The sequence below is a fragment of the Macrobrachium rosenbergii genome, chromosome 3 (assembly GCF_040412425.1).
Source record: "Macrobrachium rosenbergii isolate ZJJX-2024 chromosome 3, ASM4041242v1, whole genome shotgun sequence".
NCBI lineage: Eukaryota > Metazoa > Arthropoda > Malacostraca > Decapoda > Palaemonidae > Macrobrachium > Macrobrachium rosenbergii.
The window spans coordinates 61,802,967-61,821,126 of record NC_089743.1 but is presented as its reverse complement, the minus strand read 5'-3'; the positions used below and the strand labels follow the sequence as shown (position 1 = coordinate 61,821,126).

The following is an 18,160-nucleotide window of genomic DNA, read 5'->3' as shown; positions in this document are numbered from 1 at the left end:
CTGAGGAGAAAGACAATTTGGTCTCCGAAATATAGCCTTTATTTTCCACATTTTGGGGTTTCTATGGGCTCCCTTATATTTGATGGAATTCTGTTTTAACAGAAAATATTTCTGATCAAATATATATATATATATATATATATATATATATATATATATATATATATATATATATATATATATATATATATATATATACATATATATGACGCAGCTAAAAAGAGGGAGAAAATGAAAGGAACACATGTGTATGGTTCTAGAAGTCCCATAGGCTTAAAATCCTCGCTCTCCAAACAAGAACTGACGGCCAACGGATCAAAATGTTCCAATCCACAAAGCAGGGACAATCACTTTATGAATCCCAGATTTAAATACTTTACAAGAAAACAATAGAACTTCCAATAACATCTGGTGAACATATGAAACAAATCCTCTACACAACAAAGCCACCACCGGCTCGCTATTTCTAAGTAGTAGCCCATATCACCATTTCTTTTTTCTTTTTTTTTTTTACGAGGCAGGACGTTGCCAGTCCTACTTGGCTTCGTCACAAAAACCTAAAAGTACAAAACAAAACCACCCATATAAATGTAATCAAGTACATCGTCCACAGACTCAGCTTGTATCTATTGCGAAATAAGTATTTACTGTTTTCTCTTTAATTAACAAGCACAATGGATAAAGCGCATCGATGGTAAATGAGATTCTAACTTCTACGTAGGCCAAGCCTACATGCAATATGAAATCTTTAAGAAACAAATGCGCTTACCGATAAAACCTTATGAATGCCGCAGACAATGCATCTTTTAAGACGTACTACAAATTTTTAAAACTTCACGATTTCCGAATGCCTGTTATTACAGGTCGGTAGAAGAGCAAACCGGAAAGAAACAAAATTCTCAATGCACCGTAACATTTCGCCATCGGATATAAGATCCGACAATAAAGAATATCTTTAAAAGGCGAATCTCATCTCGCATCTTTTTAGAATATGCATGAGGACCCCTTGCCATTCCAAAGCTCTAATGCAATAAGCTTTTCCCAGCCCTCTTGAAAAATAAAATCGTGGATTACTACCCGCCTCCGGGAAGACATTTTCCAAAACCGGAGGAAAATTCAGTGATGTAATTGGTAAAAAGATAAATGGCGCACCTGTCAAAATAAAATTTCAGGCTTCTAAACAGACTTTTCATAATATATGTCTATGTTTACAAATTTTCAAAGTACTTTATAAATGGAAAATGCAACTGCACATGACTTTCTGGCAGTTCCTAATGGACGAGAATGTTAAAAGAGAGATTAAAAATTCTAAAGATTGTCTTTTTACCTAAACGTTGCTGGAAACAGGGAAAGAGACAAGAAGGGGGGTGGGGGTCGTCTCAAAATACTTGAATCTACACTGTCTACATAACCCCTTTTTTTATTTCTACAAAATCACTCCCCTCATCATCAATGGAATGCCGCGAAATCATCGTTATCATTCATCTTTCATCAGCTTTCATGTGTTTCATGTCCAACTTCGTACTCGCCGTGCTATTCCGGGAAACCGCAATGTTGGCAAAAGCCATTTTTTATGTTTATTTTCAATATTTTTTCCTCCTAACGTATACGGAGTATTCCGAGCAATATGCGGAATTTCCCCGAAATGAAAAAGAAGGGGGGGAGGAGGTGGACTCTAGGAGGTATGTGGGAGGCCGACGGGATTTAGAGAGAGAGAGAGAGAGAGAGAGAGAGAGAGAGAGAGAGAGAGAGAGAGAGGAGGACTTCAAGACCAAAATAAATGTCTTTCCATAAGCTTCAACGAAGGTTTTTCGAAAAAAAGTAATTTGTCAAAGGGCCTCCACTCACATCGAAAATTCTTGCCCTGCATGGGCTAAATTAACTCACTCTCTCCAATCATCAGGCAAAATCACTCTCTCCAATCATCAGGCAAAATCTCTCTCTCTCTCTCTCTCTCTCTCTCTCTCTCTCTCTCTCTCACATATATATATATATATATAAATATTAACTTTATCACATACACAATTGTTCTCTCTCTCATTCAAACTGGATGGTATCTAATGGAGTTTTACACCTTTTCTTGGACAAACAGTCCCATTATAGTATCCCGTACGGATACGTGGATGAAACTATAACTTTTTGAATAAAAACATTAGATATATAGGTCCTTTTATAATATATAAATATAAATATATATATATATATATATATATATATATATATATATATATATATATATATATATATATATATATATATATATATATCTCCTCGTACACCTTTAGCATGATGAAACAAAACATAGCTTTCTTGACGAGCGAACATTAAAACTAATATAATTAAGTCAAATATAATACCCAGTAAGCAACCCAAAGATTAGAAAATATGCAAAATAAACAATCACACATGCTATACCTAACATGCTTCAACAGAAAAGCCACAGCACTCCTACAAAATCATACGGCCAAGCAACTACAGTACAAACTAGGGCAGACCAATCACATAATATAAAGATGGCATTAACATTATCATGCCACACGCAACCGTCTCGTTAAGTAAGTCATTAGTGAACGTTATCGGAAGAGCCTACGTCAATACAACGACATAATCAGACGGATGATTATAATGAACAAAAGGAGAGGCTCAAGATTGTAGCGGGCCTCGCGTCTCATCGGTGGAAAATGGAAACGGAGAAATTTAATCACTGCTTCCTGGTTCCTCTCACATTCCAACGCACACATTTTAAATATCCCTTCAACTCTGGTTGCCCCGTTTTACTAGTATCAAAATAAAAAGGCAAACTTTTATTTATCTGGAACTGATGTAATGAAGCGGGCCATTTTTGACCACCCACCCCCTCCAGAGAGAGAGAGAGAGAGAGAGAGAGAGAGAGAAGAAACATGATAAAATTAAGAACCGAATTCCAGAGCACAAGGGGAACTATAAACAAGAATAGAAAGTCGTAACCCATCTCTCAACCCCTTCCAAGAAAGCAACCGGTCATTGATTGGAATAACAATAATCATAAGAAGTGAAGTGAATGGATGCAACCGATGAAAAATCGGATACGGTACCGATTCCTTTGTGGCGCTTCCTTTGAGGTTTCAGACCGAACGCATTTACCCAAACGAGGAGACTCGGGGCATCGGGAGGAGGATGCCGTGTTTGCCCAGGCGGTTTGAAGATGAGGTTCATTGTTTAATGTTGGAGGATGGCGCTCGGGGTTCCCCGCAAGATGGCAATAACCGGTATCAACAAGCCTTACCATGAAGTCAGCTTTAAAGGTGGGACCGGTATACGATGCTTACAGTTACGGTATGATGTCAACATTTACCCTCCTGTATCATAAAAACTGTCAATGCTTACTCTTCCGTCTTCATATCGTAGTCAGGGCTTAACTTTTCGAAGCCAAAATATTGAAATCAAGCTTTCTTTCTGTAATCAGTAAAATGACACCAGCACTATATCCGTAATGGCTATTATGTTTATCGTGTGATGTCCCGAGACGTTCACTATCTGATTTTACAATATTAGAGCGTAATTAACATTTACAACATGATGCGATACACTGAAAATGTACTATTAATTTTTTTTTACCTATATAATAGTTTTAAGAAATTTGGCACGTACATATACATACATAAGTGTAAAATATATATATATATATATATATATATATATATATATATATATATATATATATATATATTATCATTATTATTATCATTATTACACGAAGCAGCTGTTTCTTTCGTTTGTGGAATTCAAACCCACGCAATGCGGAAAATGAGGCTGAGTTTATACAATACGCTTGGTAAACGTATCCAAACTTTAGAGGTAACAAAGAAACCACGAGTTCCTGTAGCGATTTTAATAAGCAACTTCGAACCAGTGATCATTATTTATGTATAACTTCCTTTAAGCAAGGCACTATAGTGTTCCAAAACTGAAATCTTGACACCAAAACCAGTTTAAAAACAGGCAACTTTCACTGACGTGCCTTGATCTGCATAGTTGATTAAGGTGACATGCCTAAGTACCCACGTAAAATCGTAATTCAAGGTCCAAGTCAGTTATGTATAAACCGGTTAGCCTGCTCCTCGCGTTTCATGATCTGAGGTACAACACAACCGAGTTACTCTTAACAGTTGTAACGTAAATTCCAACCAACATACGATCGAGTTTCACACAGTTGTAATTCTCATGTTAAAGAAAAGCAAAATTAATTAAGTATTACCTTGCTCTAATGTTCTCAGCCTTACCTAGTAAACAGTGAACCTGAAGATAAAAGCTAGCCCAAACTTTCATTAACAACTTCAGGTCACATGAAATCTGCAATATCCTACAAGTAAATTAAATGTTTGTGTGTGTGTGTAAATCTCATTATCATTTTTCTTTGGCAAAATTCCTCATACACCGTAAACCTAAGTTTGTTCTGAAGTTTCAAGTCATAAATAGCAATTGCTAGTGACATATACTACCCAACTTTTTTTTTCCAAGACTCAATACGCAAGATTTGCTAATCCTCTGGATAATCTCTATGAAAAAGCAACCACCCCTGAATCTGAAATCGCCGATTAGAGGTCTCAAGTTGCTCGCAATAAAAGTTTGCATGGTAGTCTGAACAGAAAACATTGACACAACAGGCGAATAGAATTTTGCGAGACCAACCGAACTTAAGCTGACAACTGACTGACTGAAGGGGTTGGAATTAAGTGACTGGGCAAGAGCGAAGGTCAGAGCCACTTACGAAAGAGCCTGTCTGTACGGACGGTACAGACAGAGTCAATATATGTAGTCTAACAATATTCATGAACATGAAAACAATTTCAGCATTATAGTAACAGTAGTCATTGTGCTAGTCATATAGGAAAGCCAGAGGTATCACATAAGTCAACAAATGCCCTAAATGCAGTATAAATTTTATATGGAAACTATTCTTTAAAAAAGGCGCTCAGTAAGTAGTCACTCGTTTAAATATCCAAAGAAATCATCAGTTCAACAATGATAGTATCAACAAAGTAGAATTCAGCTTCTCAACGTCTCCCGTCGTTCCCGGAGAGAGAGAGAGAGAGAGAGAGAGAGAGAGAGAGAGAGAGAGAGAGAGAGAGAGAGAAATAAAGTAAACATACATTCAATCTTACACCTAAAAACCTATGCATTTATTTCACTTGAAACATTCTTATCTCCATACACATGTCAGCATCGTTATAAAACCTTCAAAACTGGTTGAGTAAAAGTAAACCAACATGATGAGCAGATGCCGGTCCTACATTTTTGCTGTCCGAGACGGATTTGGAACGTTTCCCGGAAATGCCACTGAGTCTATCACCAGTATTCTGGCTAAGAAAAGATTTCGAAATTAGTGTAAAGGGAGGCCAAGGGGAACACTGGGTAGGGTGGAGAATACGAGCATGATCGCAATATCAACGAATCAAGAGGATTATAAAAAAAAGCAATTCAAACCGCTAAAACATTAATAACTGGTCTGACAGGTAAACAAAGAGTAAAGATTAAGATAGTATATGGAATACAATACAGTGAAGCATTCGCTGTTGGGGAGGTGTGTGAGGAATAAGAAAGGCTGATCCATTCAAGTATATGGAGGTACTTATTGATGAAGGTAGTATGTGAATGGAGGTGAATCACAGAATAAGTGAAACCGGACCTTCGCTGATGATTTGAAGGAGTAAAAGCGCGACTACTGAAAGAAAAATTAGCATTTATTTTTATATCATTCTCCTTTGGCACTGATGTTGAATGCACATGGGGGGAAAATCGTAGAAGCTAATAATAGTAGCCTATGTGGAGAGAGAGAAATCTAGTAAAACGGTTAGCATGGATAAAAGCATGGAATCGTGCTGGCTATAACGCTATAGCTGCTCTGTTTATCTATCTATGTATCTACCTATATAATTATATAAGTATGTATATATATATATATATATATATATATATATATATATATATATATATATATATATATATATATATAAATATATATATATATATATATATATAATATATATATTTGATAAACTTTACATACACAATTGTTCTGTGCATTAGTAGAATTACTAAAAGGGCCTCATTCAAACTGGATGGTATCCAGTAGATACCATCCAGTTTGAATGAGGTCTTTTAGTAATAATATATATATATATATATATATATATACTGTCCATATATATGTATGTATATATATATATATATATATATATATATATATATATATATATATACTGTCCATATATATGTATGTATATATATACACACAATAATAATATATATATATATATATATATATATATATATATATATATATATATATATATATATACATATATATATATACATAGACGGACCCATGTATAGCTTAGTGTTAACTGGGGAACATATGGCCGTTTGTAAGCGAAACTACAAAGATATCGCGGAAGTAGCCATTCAGAACGAACAGGATAAGAAAATAAATTCAACTCTTACCACGGCACAATACACAAAGCCACTATTCAGGGGCTGGCTGGTATGTACAAACTAGGATGTCTCCGACCAACCGTAAAATAGGCGGCGACATGATCTCCATGCCATTCTATGGATTATGAAGTGTAGCCCCTTCCTTTGTCTGAACTATTGGCTACAGACTCTGCAGCCGATGGTCCAGAGAGAGAGAGAGAGAGAGAGAGAGAGAGAGAGAGAGAGAGAGAAATTAAAAATAACTTTTCCTTCGACATAACCCTTCTTCGTTGGCTATCTCAGGGCAGTTATGTCGTTCTGTCTCTCTCTCTCTCTCTCTCTCTCTCTCTCTCTCTCTCTCTCTCTCTCTCTCTCTCTCTCAGTATGTATGTACAGTGTATATATATATATATATATATATATATATATATATATATATATATATATATATATATATATATTATATATATATATTTTATTTGTATATATATATATATATATATATATTATATATATATATTTTATATATATATATATATATATATAATATATATAATTTATCTTGTCGCATAATATTTATTTGCTTATAACACCACAACACCGCTTTACCGAATGGAAATAGCAGTCTAATCTTGCGTGTTATCTACCGCCCGCATCCAAATGCATTTCCTGCCTGATGATGTGGCTAGAGACGTGGCAGTTCAGGCAAACATCCAACGCTCTAAAGCACACATACAAACACACACACACATACTATCTCTCCTCTTCCATGTTTGGAGGAAAGAATGTACGTAATCAAACAACCAACAGCAAATATGGTTCCTCTTCCTTCCTCTCGTTATAAACGAAAAAATGCAAATCCATCTCTTTTCCCATTATTTAAAATGAGGTCATCTCTCTCTCTCTCTCTCTCTCTCTCTCTCTCTCTCTCTCTCTCTCTCTCTCTCTCTCTCTCTCTCTCTCTACAAAAATTTGGTACATTCTACCCCTTGATGGAAACGTATGTAAATATTCGCCTATCCTTTCGTAGAAGTACGTGAGATCTCATTATCTCGTGGCAAACCTGCAAAAATGCGACCTAACGAAAAATCGAAGCAATGAAAAAGATGCCTGAGAACAGCTGGCGGACAAGAAGTCACAATCATAATCATTATCAGCGCAATATCCTGTGAGTTAGTCCATCACATCATTCTTTGCACCCATCCTAATCCAGGGTGTAGAAGCAGCTCTACCAATCAAGTGGAAGCATTGCCTAAACCTCCTTATCCCTCCCCCGCCCGGCGTTTAATGCCATTTAAAAGGTCAACTCCACCCCCTTTGGCATCCCCGATTCTCTCATTTGATATTTGAGTTTCCCAGGGGCAATCTTCCCCTCTGGGCAAATGCTGATATTACTGCTCTTGGCCACCAAAGGTTAAATAATGTCACTTCGTTAACGAAAACATTCGGAGGATCTATTATATTCCAGGCTACACAGTTTTACATACCAGGGAGAGTCGGAACATATCAAGAAAATTTCCATCCATGTTGCCCAGATACAATGACAAAATTTCTAACATAACTACGCACAGCATCCTGGCAATATCAAAAATGTAAAAATAAATGTTACACCCAAGTATCAAATTTAAATCAGACTAAACTCAAAACGGAAGTAAAGAATTGTACTGCAAAAATGCCACTAAGTGGGAAAAAAATCTATGCCGAATATTACCGTATAGCATAATTGTGTTGTAACCAAAGAACGACAGCCAACAGCGCCAAAAGCTGTAATATCAAAGTTCTGTAAACTAAACTGCCACTATATTAAGATTCTGTATACCCAAACTACAACTATATCAAACTTACTAGGCTAAATTTCCACTGAAAGAAAACTGCATCAAAACTTGTCAAACGAAAATGCAACTACCAAAGTTTGCGAGACCAATAACACCGAAAGCAATCAATCAATCGTATATATGTATATATATATATATATATATATATATATATATATATATATATATATATATATACATATGTGTGTATGTATATCTATGGATTATATATACACGTGTGTATGTATATACTGTATATATACATATATATATATATATATATATATATATATATATATATATATATATATATATATATATATATATATATATATATATATATATACGCTATTTCGAAGTCAATCAGCTTTGCAGGTGTTCACATCGCAATCCACTTCCTTTACTGTATATAACCCTGGTGTTATATGACAGCATGTCTAACAACTTCCTACAACTCTGTTCTCACGTATCAAATGAACTATGTTTTTCGTCAACTGACAGTTCTAAATATCAGCATCATATTTCCTTGCTGTGAATCAGTTACTACCAAAAGTATACACCGTCCCATTACCACTAATTCAACCACAGTCCTAAAAAACAATCATAGGAGAGTGATTTGAATTTCCACTGAATACCTCCAAATGACAAACAGGTCTTCCAAGATGCTCCTTTTTATCTAAATCGGCTTCTATTTCCTTGTCATTACACGGATCTTACGAAGCGTCAGAGATAGAAGAGGAAGCATGAAGATCGGGAGCCCTTCGCGCACGAAGACTCAAGATCGTTAACCTCTGCAAAAAGAAGTTTCAACCTTCAAGAAAAACAAAGCAAGATCTTAAAAAGTGTCTGCACCCAGATCAACCTACAGAAACAAAGATCATTGACACCATCGTTAAAACAACAACAACGAGAAGACGTTTACCCCAGGATGTCAACATGATGGATGAGCGAAATGAAAATGTACAAAATAAAAATTACATGAATGCTGTTAACCCTTGAACGATGAGAGAGGCACGTCAACATCAAAACGAGAAAAGGGTAAAGCTATATAATGCTTAGAAAACGACTTCCGAGGTACCGCAGTACGTTAACCCTCGCACATCTTCGCAACTCATCCGGTCACTCAACAAGGAAGGACGATGAGCGCAACAGCGGGCAAAGGGACTCAATGGGATACTGAATTGAACTGAATGCAGAATTTAGGCCAAAGGCCAAGCACTGGGACCTATGAAGTCATTCAGCGCTGAAACGGAAACTGACGGTAAAAGGTTTGAAAGATGTAACAGGAAGAAAACCTCGCAGTTGCACTATGAATCAATTGTTAGGAGAGGGTGGAAAGTTAGATGGAAGAAAAAGAATATGAAAGGAGGTACAGTAAAAGAAACGAAAGGGGTTGCAGCTAGGCGCCTAAGGCACGCTGCAAAGAACCTTAAGTAATGCCTACAGTGCACCGCACGAGGTGCACTGACGGCATTACCCCCCTACGGGAACACTGGGATATTAAACAGACCGGTAAGTAACAACCCAAAACTAGCTATGACATCGTTCAGGTTCTACAAGTGGCGAAGACCACCTGCCACTGATCGGAAATTGAGGCATTCAGAGCATACGCTACCGAACAATTTCCCCCTTTCATTTCATTTTCATTCTTTCAAAAGCGGTTCTGCGTATGCTACGTTATTAATCTATTTTAATTATATATATATATATATATATATTATTAATCTCTATATTTAATTATATATATATATATATATATATATATATATATATATATATATATATATATATATATATATATATATATAAGGGGGTTGCTCAACAGTAAAAAGTATATCTTGAAATTGAATGTCTTGTTGGTACTAGTCATCGAAGAGCATGACTGTCTTTATCTTAGAAATTTTCATAACCGCAGCCATCTTTAGTAACTTTTTGTAAACATAAATTCCGACGTACACTTCAAGGGCAAATGTATATTTCACCTTGCACTGGGTAACGCCCAACGGGAAACCGTAATAATCGGCACTGCATTTGTATTTTAACTGAAACAAGGAGAACTGTAAATAAAAGTGTAAATGAACAATAAAAAAAAATACTTGAGATGACTTGACGTTCAGCAGAAACAAACAAAAATGAAAACTCAAGAAAACAATGACAAAGCTATGGACTACCTGCACTGAAAACTAAACACGGAAACAAAACACTTCTTCCTGAAGTCCTGTAATCAAAGCACGCGATGCATTCAGCATGTAGCTTCTTCCTCATAAAACAGCAGATTGAACAATTGAGGAGGTGCAATGCAAAGTCGACATGGAAGAGCGGTCATGCATCGGAGGAGCTGTTCTCTCTCCGTGAACAGACAAAAAGGGGACTTCTGAATAAACAACGGCGGTTGCAATGGCGCAAAGTTTCTTGTCTTAGTTCCATCTGTACGCCACTTTGCACGAATAACGTTACGTGAACACGTGAGCGTGTGTGCACGCGCACTGTTCGTATTTATGTGTATATATATATATAATATATATATATATATATATATATATATATATATATATATATATATGTGTGTATACATACATATATACATATATATACATACATACATACACACACACACACACACACATATATATATATGTATATATATATATATATATATATATATATATATATATATATATATATATATATATATATATATATATACACATTCATATAGTGAGCGCGTAGCAGCACACGTGCTGGCGTGTTCACGTGTCGTTATTTATGCAGGCTGGCATACAGATTCAATTTTCCAATTTCTAATATGTGGACTTGTATTCGGAGAAGTGTTAAGGCTAGCACAAAGTTTTTGTGCAGCTTTTCTACTGGAAATGACCTTGCCAATTTCGATTTTTCCTGGAGCCGGGGCAAAATAAAGAAAAAAGGGTTAAGTGATTACTGTATTTTCAATTCAAAAATATATTTCTAGCCAAACACCAAGGTGACTGAAACCTTATCCAGGATACTAACCGAGAGGTTTACAAATCACGAGGTTGAATTTAACCGAACATGCAGAGCCGTCGGTAAAGCATTCTGTGTTTTCCTTGCCTCATTATATTAAACAGGAACAAAATTACTAGATGAGGCACTAACATATAAACTTCCTCCAATTATACTCTGCATTAGCTTCAACAATGAGAAGAATGAGCGCGGGAGAAAAAGGCATCAAAGTGTCGCCATTATAAATCCAATATTATAGTTTCTACAAAACTGGAACAATCGAATATGAAAATGTTAAAAATTGTGTTTAAGGGCATCTGAACACTAAAAAAATTGTATACTGGTTATGTGGTTACTCAAATACAAAGTAAGAGAGCAGGGATGACAATTTTAAGGTGAACAAGTCTCACAAAAACTGAAAACCATATAATATTTATCACAGGGGGAATACTGGACAGATTCTAACCACTCAAAAGGGACGATACCACCATTTAAGAGGCAATGTATGTTTATTACTACTAAAACAAAATACATAATTATCTCACAATCTACTTCAGCACGTACAAGGAAGTATAAACAAAATCAAAATAAGCTTTGTACTTAAGGGTAACAAAATATAATAAATAATTGATTTTACTTGAATATAAGACTTATTTTCTTGCATTTAAGACTTAGTTCAAGCCACATAATCTTTTTTTTATACGTGAACGCAAATACGCAAAGCATCAAGAATTACACGAATACCAAAGAATTAATTTTCAATGGGAGATATTTTTCAGCTCCCTGAACGTGGGCTTTTCGTCTGTCCACAGTGAATTAGGATACCAAAGGTTAAATATTTAACGCATGCAGGAATACAGAATTACGTTGTAAGATTAATAATAAGCTTCATGCGAAGCCACAATTATTTGCTGCTAAAAATGTAAAAAACTGCCAGGAAATATTTACAAAATAGCCTTACATTAGTTCTAGAAACTGATCCTGTTTTCTTTGTAACAACATTCACCGGCGGCGATGAGTGCGGGATTGTATTCCTGTCGTCGTAGTTTATGAAGAAATACTATGACAGCATTAAGTACCTAATTATACACTAGGCGATTGTTCATAAACAAAAGAAATGATCAAATTGGTCAGATGAAGTAAAATTGCATAAACCTCACAAACACACCAACAAAACAGAAGGAAAACTCACCTTCTTTATCGAGGTAGATCCTGGTGAGGTAATTTGCGTCTTTACATTTTATGAGCACCATTTTAGAAGTGACAGACTCAACACCCGAGTCCCATTCTGTTTCCTTGTCGAAATCCGACTTGCGAGAATCAACACTACATACAGAACCTACTGAGCCCTTCCTGGGGCTTGAAATGAAGTTACCATTCCTAGGGCTGGCGCATCTATTCCCAGTGTTCCTGGGACTGCCACAGCGATTCACATACCTGGGGCTTGGGCACCGGCTTCCATACCTGGGGCTACAACTGCCTGTTTCACTACCAGAAGTGGGAGATGGAAAGTATTTGGGATTGATGCCCAAGGAGTCTTTTCTCACAATCTCTTTCAAGTGCCTGTTCTGTGGGCTTGGGCCCCTTTCTGATTCGCTGGGAACGACCATTAGGTTTCCATGCAGGACGGGCCAAGACTCCCGACGGCCATGTCTGCTGCTGCTGCTGCCACTACAGGTGCTATTACTGTTGCTACTGGTGCAATTGCTGCTACTAACGCTTCCACAACGTTTGTCCTTCTTCCTCTTCGGGTCTTCTCCAATATCTTCATCAGGAGGATAGGCTGGTTCATCGGGAAGGAACACCTGGTCATTTTCTTCTTCACTCTTGTCACACTCAATATTCCACATATCCTTCCCACTGCTCCACTCGTCCTGATCACCAGATGAATCTTTGCTTTGGGTATTCCACTTGGCAGAATGGGTATTTAATCTGGCATTGTCTGCACCATACCATTTTTCACTGTCAGAGGAATGCCACTTAGCCTCTGCCAGTTTCTTCCAAGGTTGCCATGCATTGGTTGGTTTATCCTTAACCTCTATCCTGCAGGATCCATACTTGAACAGGTTTTGGTTCTTGTTGCGTAAATTCACACGTTTGGGACTAAGCTGTGAATACTCCTTGATAACTGTTCTGAAGTCTGTATTTTTCAAATCCATTTCTGAGCTCCTCCGAACTGGAGTGGTGACCAACACACCCCGTGGTTTCCTTGACTGTGACCGCCTGGGGCTTGTACTCCTGTCATCTTTGGATGCCCTGTCTAAGGAATTTGTCCTCTCCCTTGAGCGCTCCAGGACTTGGACTGGAATCTTGCTGGGTGTGCGAGATGCTCGTTCTTGTTCCTGTTCTGGCTGTTGTTGAGGTGCCTGGCATGGACTCTTTAGCTGAGGGTGCACAAGATTTGACTGATGCTGTTTCTGAGAGTGATTCTGGTTTAGAAATTTCTGATGATGATTATGGCTCTTGGGTTGATGATGGTGATTAATTGCCACACGCTGTTGTTGATGTACCTGACACGATGAAGGACTGGATGAGTCGTCACAGCTTCCAGTTCTGACAGCAGCCGAGTGCTTGGGGCTACAATGACCATGGTCGAAACTATATACTCTTTGCATGAACCTAGGGCTAATACTTCCATTCCTAAGGACATGCCGTGGGCTACCATGATTACTGCAATTAATGTTCATGTGATAGTGCCGAGGACTCCCATTACCATTTCCGTCGTGAGGCATATGTTTGGGACTAGCAGGATTGCCATGGGGATATCCAGCATTTCTGTTGACGTGCCTAGGACTTCCATTGTTGTTGTACCCTGAGACTGGATTATGACAGGGGCTATCAGGCAGTTCATTGCCATTTCTGTGTCTTGTGCTGCTGCCGTAACTGACATGCCTAGGACTGCCATAGCTGACGTGACGTGGGCTGCCATTCCCATTGCTTCCTAAACTACCGTGCCTAGGACTGACATTGCCACCCACGTAGTTCATGTGTTTGGGACTGTCAAAATTGACGTGTCGTGGACTGCCATGGTTTCCGTTTCTGCCCCCGTTGCCGCCATGTTTGGGGCTGCCATTGTTAGCGCTGGCATGCCGCGAATTGTTGTTGTTATTGTTGTTGTTCTGATTTATCCCCTCTCGACTGACGATGATGTCAGGGACCTGTCTGTTGTCTAATATCATTTTGGGAATGTGAATTCAACTACACACAACAAATACTCAGAAAATCACCTTCCAGACTGACATTACCAATGACACATCAATTATGGGTCATTACTTTCACCGTCCTACGATTCATTACCATTAAATGACCATTAACCAAGAAATACGGAGATAATGGCTCTTTTAACCAGTAAATGAGCGATCAGAGATTGAAGGTATATATCTACTACCCAATACTAGATTAGATTAATCTCTTTTTAATAGGAATAATGATATAGGAGGCACCTACTGAGTCCTGTCTTGCTTTAAAATATAACTTATGTTTTAAAACGTTAACTTAGATAACAAATCACAGCGCTGAAGAAACCTTCGTTTTCTATTAGACCATTATTTTATGCAACAGAGAAAAGACAATGGCCAATATGGTTTTAGATTGATAATTCACATTAAATCAACTCTTGAAACGAAGATTTACACTTTTCAACAAACAGTTCTGTTAAAGAATAAAACAATAATGTGTCTAACCCTTAACGAGTGCTTTTCGGGAAAACAATATGCTTTAAAGCGTCATCTGCTCCTCCAGGTTTCTTTCTCAGGCAACGACGCCCGTTGAGATGGCGCTGCCCTCCTTCAACAGAAGGACCGACTATAAGGGACTCTTATAAGCTACAGAGGCTCCTGTGAGCAGGAGGATGTCCTAATTATTGTTCCAATAAGGCAAACGACCACTGAGTGAAGATTTCCGAACTGAAGGTCTACAGACGAAATGCTTCAGTTCCACCTGAATTTCGACTTTCTATCACCAACAGAAAACGATGACGTTTCCTTAATTTCAAGAAAAATAATATTCTGGATATTTGGGGATGGGGATGTAACTGAAGAGCTTAATACCTTCTAAATATTATTTCCGTCTTCTTAAAATTAAAAGTACATTATCATACACTTATGGTTGAACTGTTAACATACTATTGTCAGTAATTTCTTTTGACGTTACGATACGAAAGGTCCACTTAAATACTACTGTAGGTACGTAACTTCATATCACTAAGAAATAGGTACATCATACGTCACTATGAATGCATAATATAACTGTCTATGGAACGTAGTGACTATTAATAGATAGTATATAGATATAATTCAAATATGTATTATATTCAACTAGTAGTTAATACATGTATCACTATGAATATTGTATATGTATATATAAGATGAGGTCACTATCTCTCTGACGTCATATATATGTCACTACTTGAAGGGACAAGGGGCTGTAATGTTAAAGCACTTCTTACGAGGATATGCGGGCAAGACACTTATTTTGGGAGAATATACTGTCTATATTTACAGTCATGTGTCCTGAAACTCAACAAAAACAACTGAAACTTCTTCAAAACTGAACTCCAATGAATCGCGTTTGGGATATATCTTCTCTTTAGCTCTAAAGGATCAACTAGGGTTCAATTTTTGCGCTTCGGTGACACGACACAACATCAAAAAAATACTGCTGGCTAATTTGGCACTTCTTTCAACATCAAGATCGGCTTCTTGGTTGGGGACAAGGTAATGATCTCAATTTCTTCTCCAAAATAAAAGTCTTCTTGAATCCTTATCTTCTTGAGATGGTTTGATCTGAATGAGGTCTGAGGAAATTAAGACTAGCTTATTTATCTTTTGACCTCGTCGCTTGTTCAATATGTCAGACGTCGTTGACGCTTGTACTCCAACTACCAATGTTTTGATCACTGTTTCTTTCCGTTTCTAAGGGTTTTAGGAATTTATCACTTATGGGATCAATCCTTCAACTCTACATACACAGAATTCTGATATTATCTAGGATTGTTTGCCGTTTTTAATCGTCCGTGCGTGTGGTTATCAGATGGCAAAACAACCCTTTCCACGACGGCGTCCGGCGCTCAACTGAGCTCAGGCAGTGAGGAGAACCACAGTGGGGACGGGGTAGGACATGGGTAGGCACGATGGCAGATGCGCGATAACCAAAGATTGCAACAAACGGTCTTTGTAGTCCTACGTCGTTCGGAGGAGACGGGTCATAGGAGACTCTAGTGTGGTATCGCAAAAGTAATGATAACAGCAGATGTTATTTATACTGTTTTTTAGTGTGCGACATCTACACGTAAGGAAACACACGAGGGAGCAAGAATTGGACGGAGACTTAAAACAATCATCGTGCAGCCGAATCATAAAATCAATTAACATATCTCGTTACATCAAATACAGAATGTTGCGGTTATACCATGCGGTTGTGACACCATGGCAACAGTCACATTAGATGGTGGCACAAGGAGAGAAAGAGAAAGCCCAGCTAACAACATCATGATCAAAATGATCCGGTCAGAAATTGCTGAAGAAAACTGTTGGCAAATAGGCAGAGACAGTGTTGGTAGAGCAGCTGGAGAGGTAGCGGTGGGGGAGGATGGTAATCGGTGGTGGTGGTGGCGTGTGGCACCACCAGGCGAGGCTGGGGAGTGCCAGAATGGACGCAGTGCGCAGGCGCTGACTTCCATCGCCAGCGCACATACACAACCTCATCATCCTTTTCCTCCTCGTCTTGTGCTTCTCTGCCAAACCTCTCTCTATCAGAGAGAAAGAGAGAGAGAGAGAGAGAGAGAGAGAAAGAGATTAACTCTGCCTATCATCTTAATTCTTCATTAACTGGGCAGCCCATTCTCCAACTCCAGCAACAATGATAAACCATAGACCCCGTGGCCATTCCGATAAAAGAACACTAGTGACATTAATTTTGACAAATTAAAAAAATATGCAATTAAAATAAAAAAGAAGCAAAAAAGTATAGAAAAGTAAGAAAAAATGTTTGACAACGACTCGGGAAATACCACTCAGACAAAAAATATTAAACCCCATTAACCACAACAGTAATAACAATAATGTCCCTCTCCTTCAGGAAGCTTCTACAGGAGGCGGCGAAAGAACAAACGCTAAGGAGAGAGAGAGAGAGAGAGAGAGAGAGAGAGAGAGAGAGAGAGAGAGAGAGAGAGAGAGAGAGAGTAGGGTGGAAATCGTGGCGACGCACGACGGGGTAAGGGATGCAGCACATTTTCCCTTTAATGTAGGGAGCAATGCTACCATAGCGGTGGAAAGAACATTATCAACAGAAGGTTTTCCCGAGACATAAGACCAATATGAGCAGCGCTGTATCAGAGGATATAAATATTACTGTAGATGAAAAACAGACATCATCAAAGCTAACAGTCTATAAATGGAAAAAGTGACTTTTTACTACTGACCACAAAAAATGAATATAAGAATATACAACAAATACAAAAAAAAAATATGATAATAGCGGCATGTTCTATATATATCCCTCCAGAGTAGAAATGAGGGAACCAATACCAATTTTCTTTCCATAGCATCACAGCCTGGTAACGAGGATACCAACAAAAAAATAACAAGCAAAGAAGCAAATACCAAAATACAGTATTAGCAAGATGTTAGATATTTCACTGTATTGCTATTAGAAGGAGAAATCAAGCTAAGGGAAGGAGCATTCTTGGAGTAGGTGCTGTAAAAAAAAGGGGGGGGAGGGGCCGTTACTAAGTGGAAATTGCGAATCCGAGAGTCAAGTTATTCGCCCTGTTCTTTAGCTCACTCTAAACGGGGAACTTTCAGTCTTTTCGATGTTGCATGAATTCTCAATCTATAAAAATAAAATCCGAGTGGATCATTCTTGTTTGTCCGCCCCGGGTGGGCGCGGGGTAGGTAGGGGATCGGGAGGGT

General features: G+C 37.8%; 1 protein-coding gene across 13 annotated transcripts in view; it reads right to left on the bottom strand.

The window, feature by feature from the left end:
* Positions 1 to 18,160, bottom strand: part of LOC136856291 (uncharacterized) — a 213,097-nt gene that overhangs the window by 153,491 nt on the left and 41,446 nt on the right. For 10 of the 13 annotated variants that reach the window (XM_067134080.1, XM_067134034.1, XM_067134093.1 and 7 more), the window contains exon 1: positions 12,442 to 16,351. The exons of the other annotated variants lie outside the window; for them this stretch is intronic. In XM_067134080.1, the coding sequence (XP_066990181.1) occupies positions 12,442 to 14,428 (1,987 nt within the window). In that variant the 5' untranslated portion in view covers positions 14,429 to 16,351. Of the gene's footprint in view, positions 1 to 12,441; positions 16,352 to 18,160 lie in introns of those variants that run through there. 13 annotated transcript variants of the gene reach the window in all.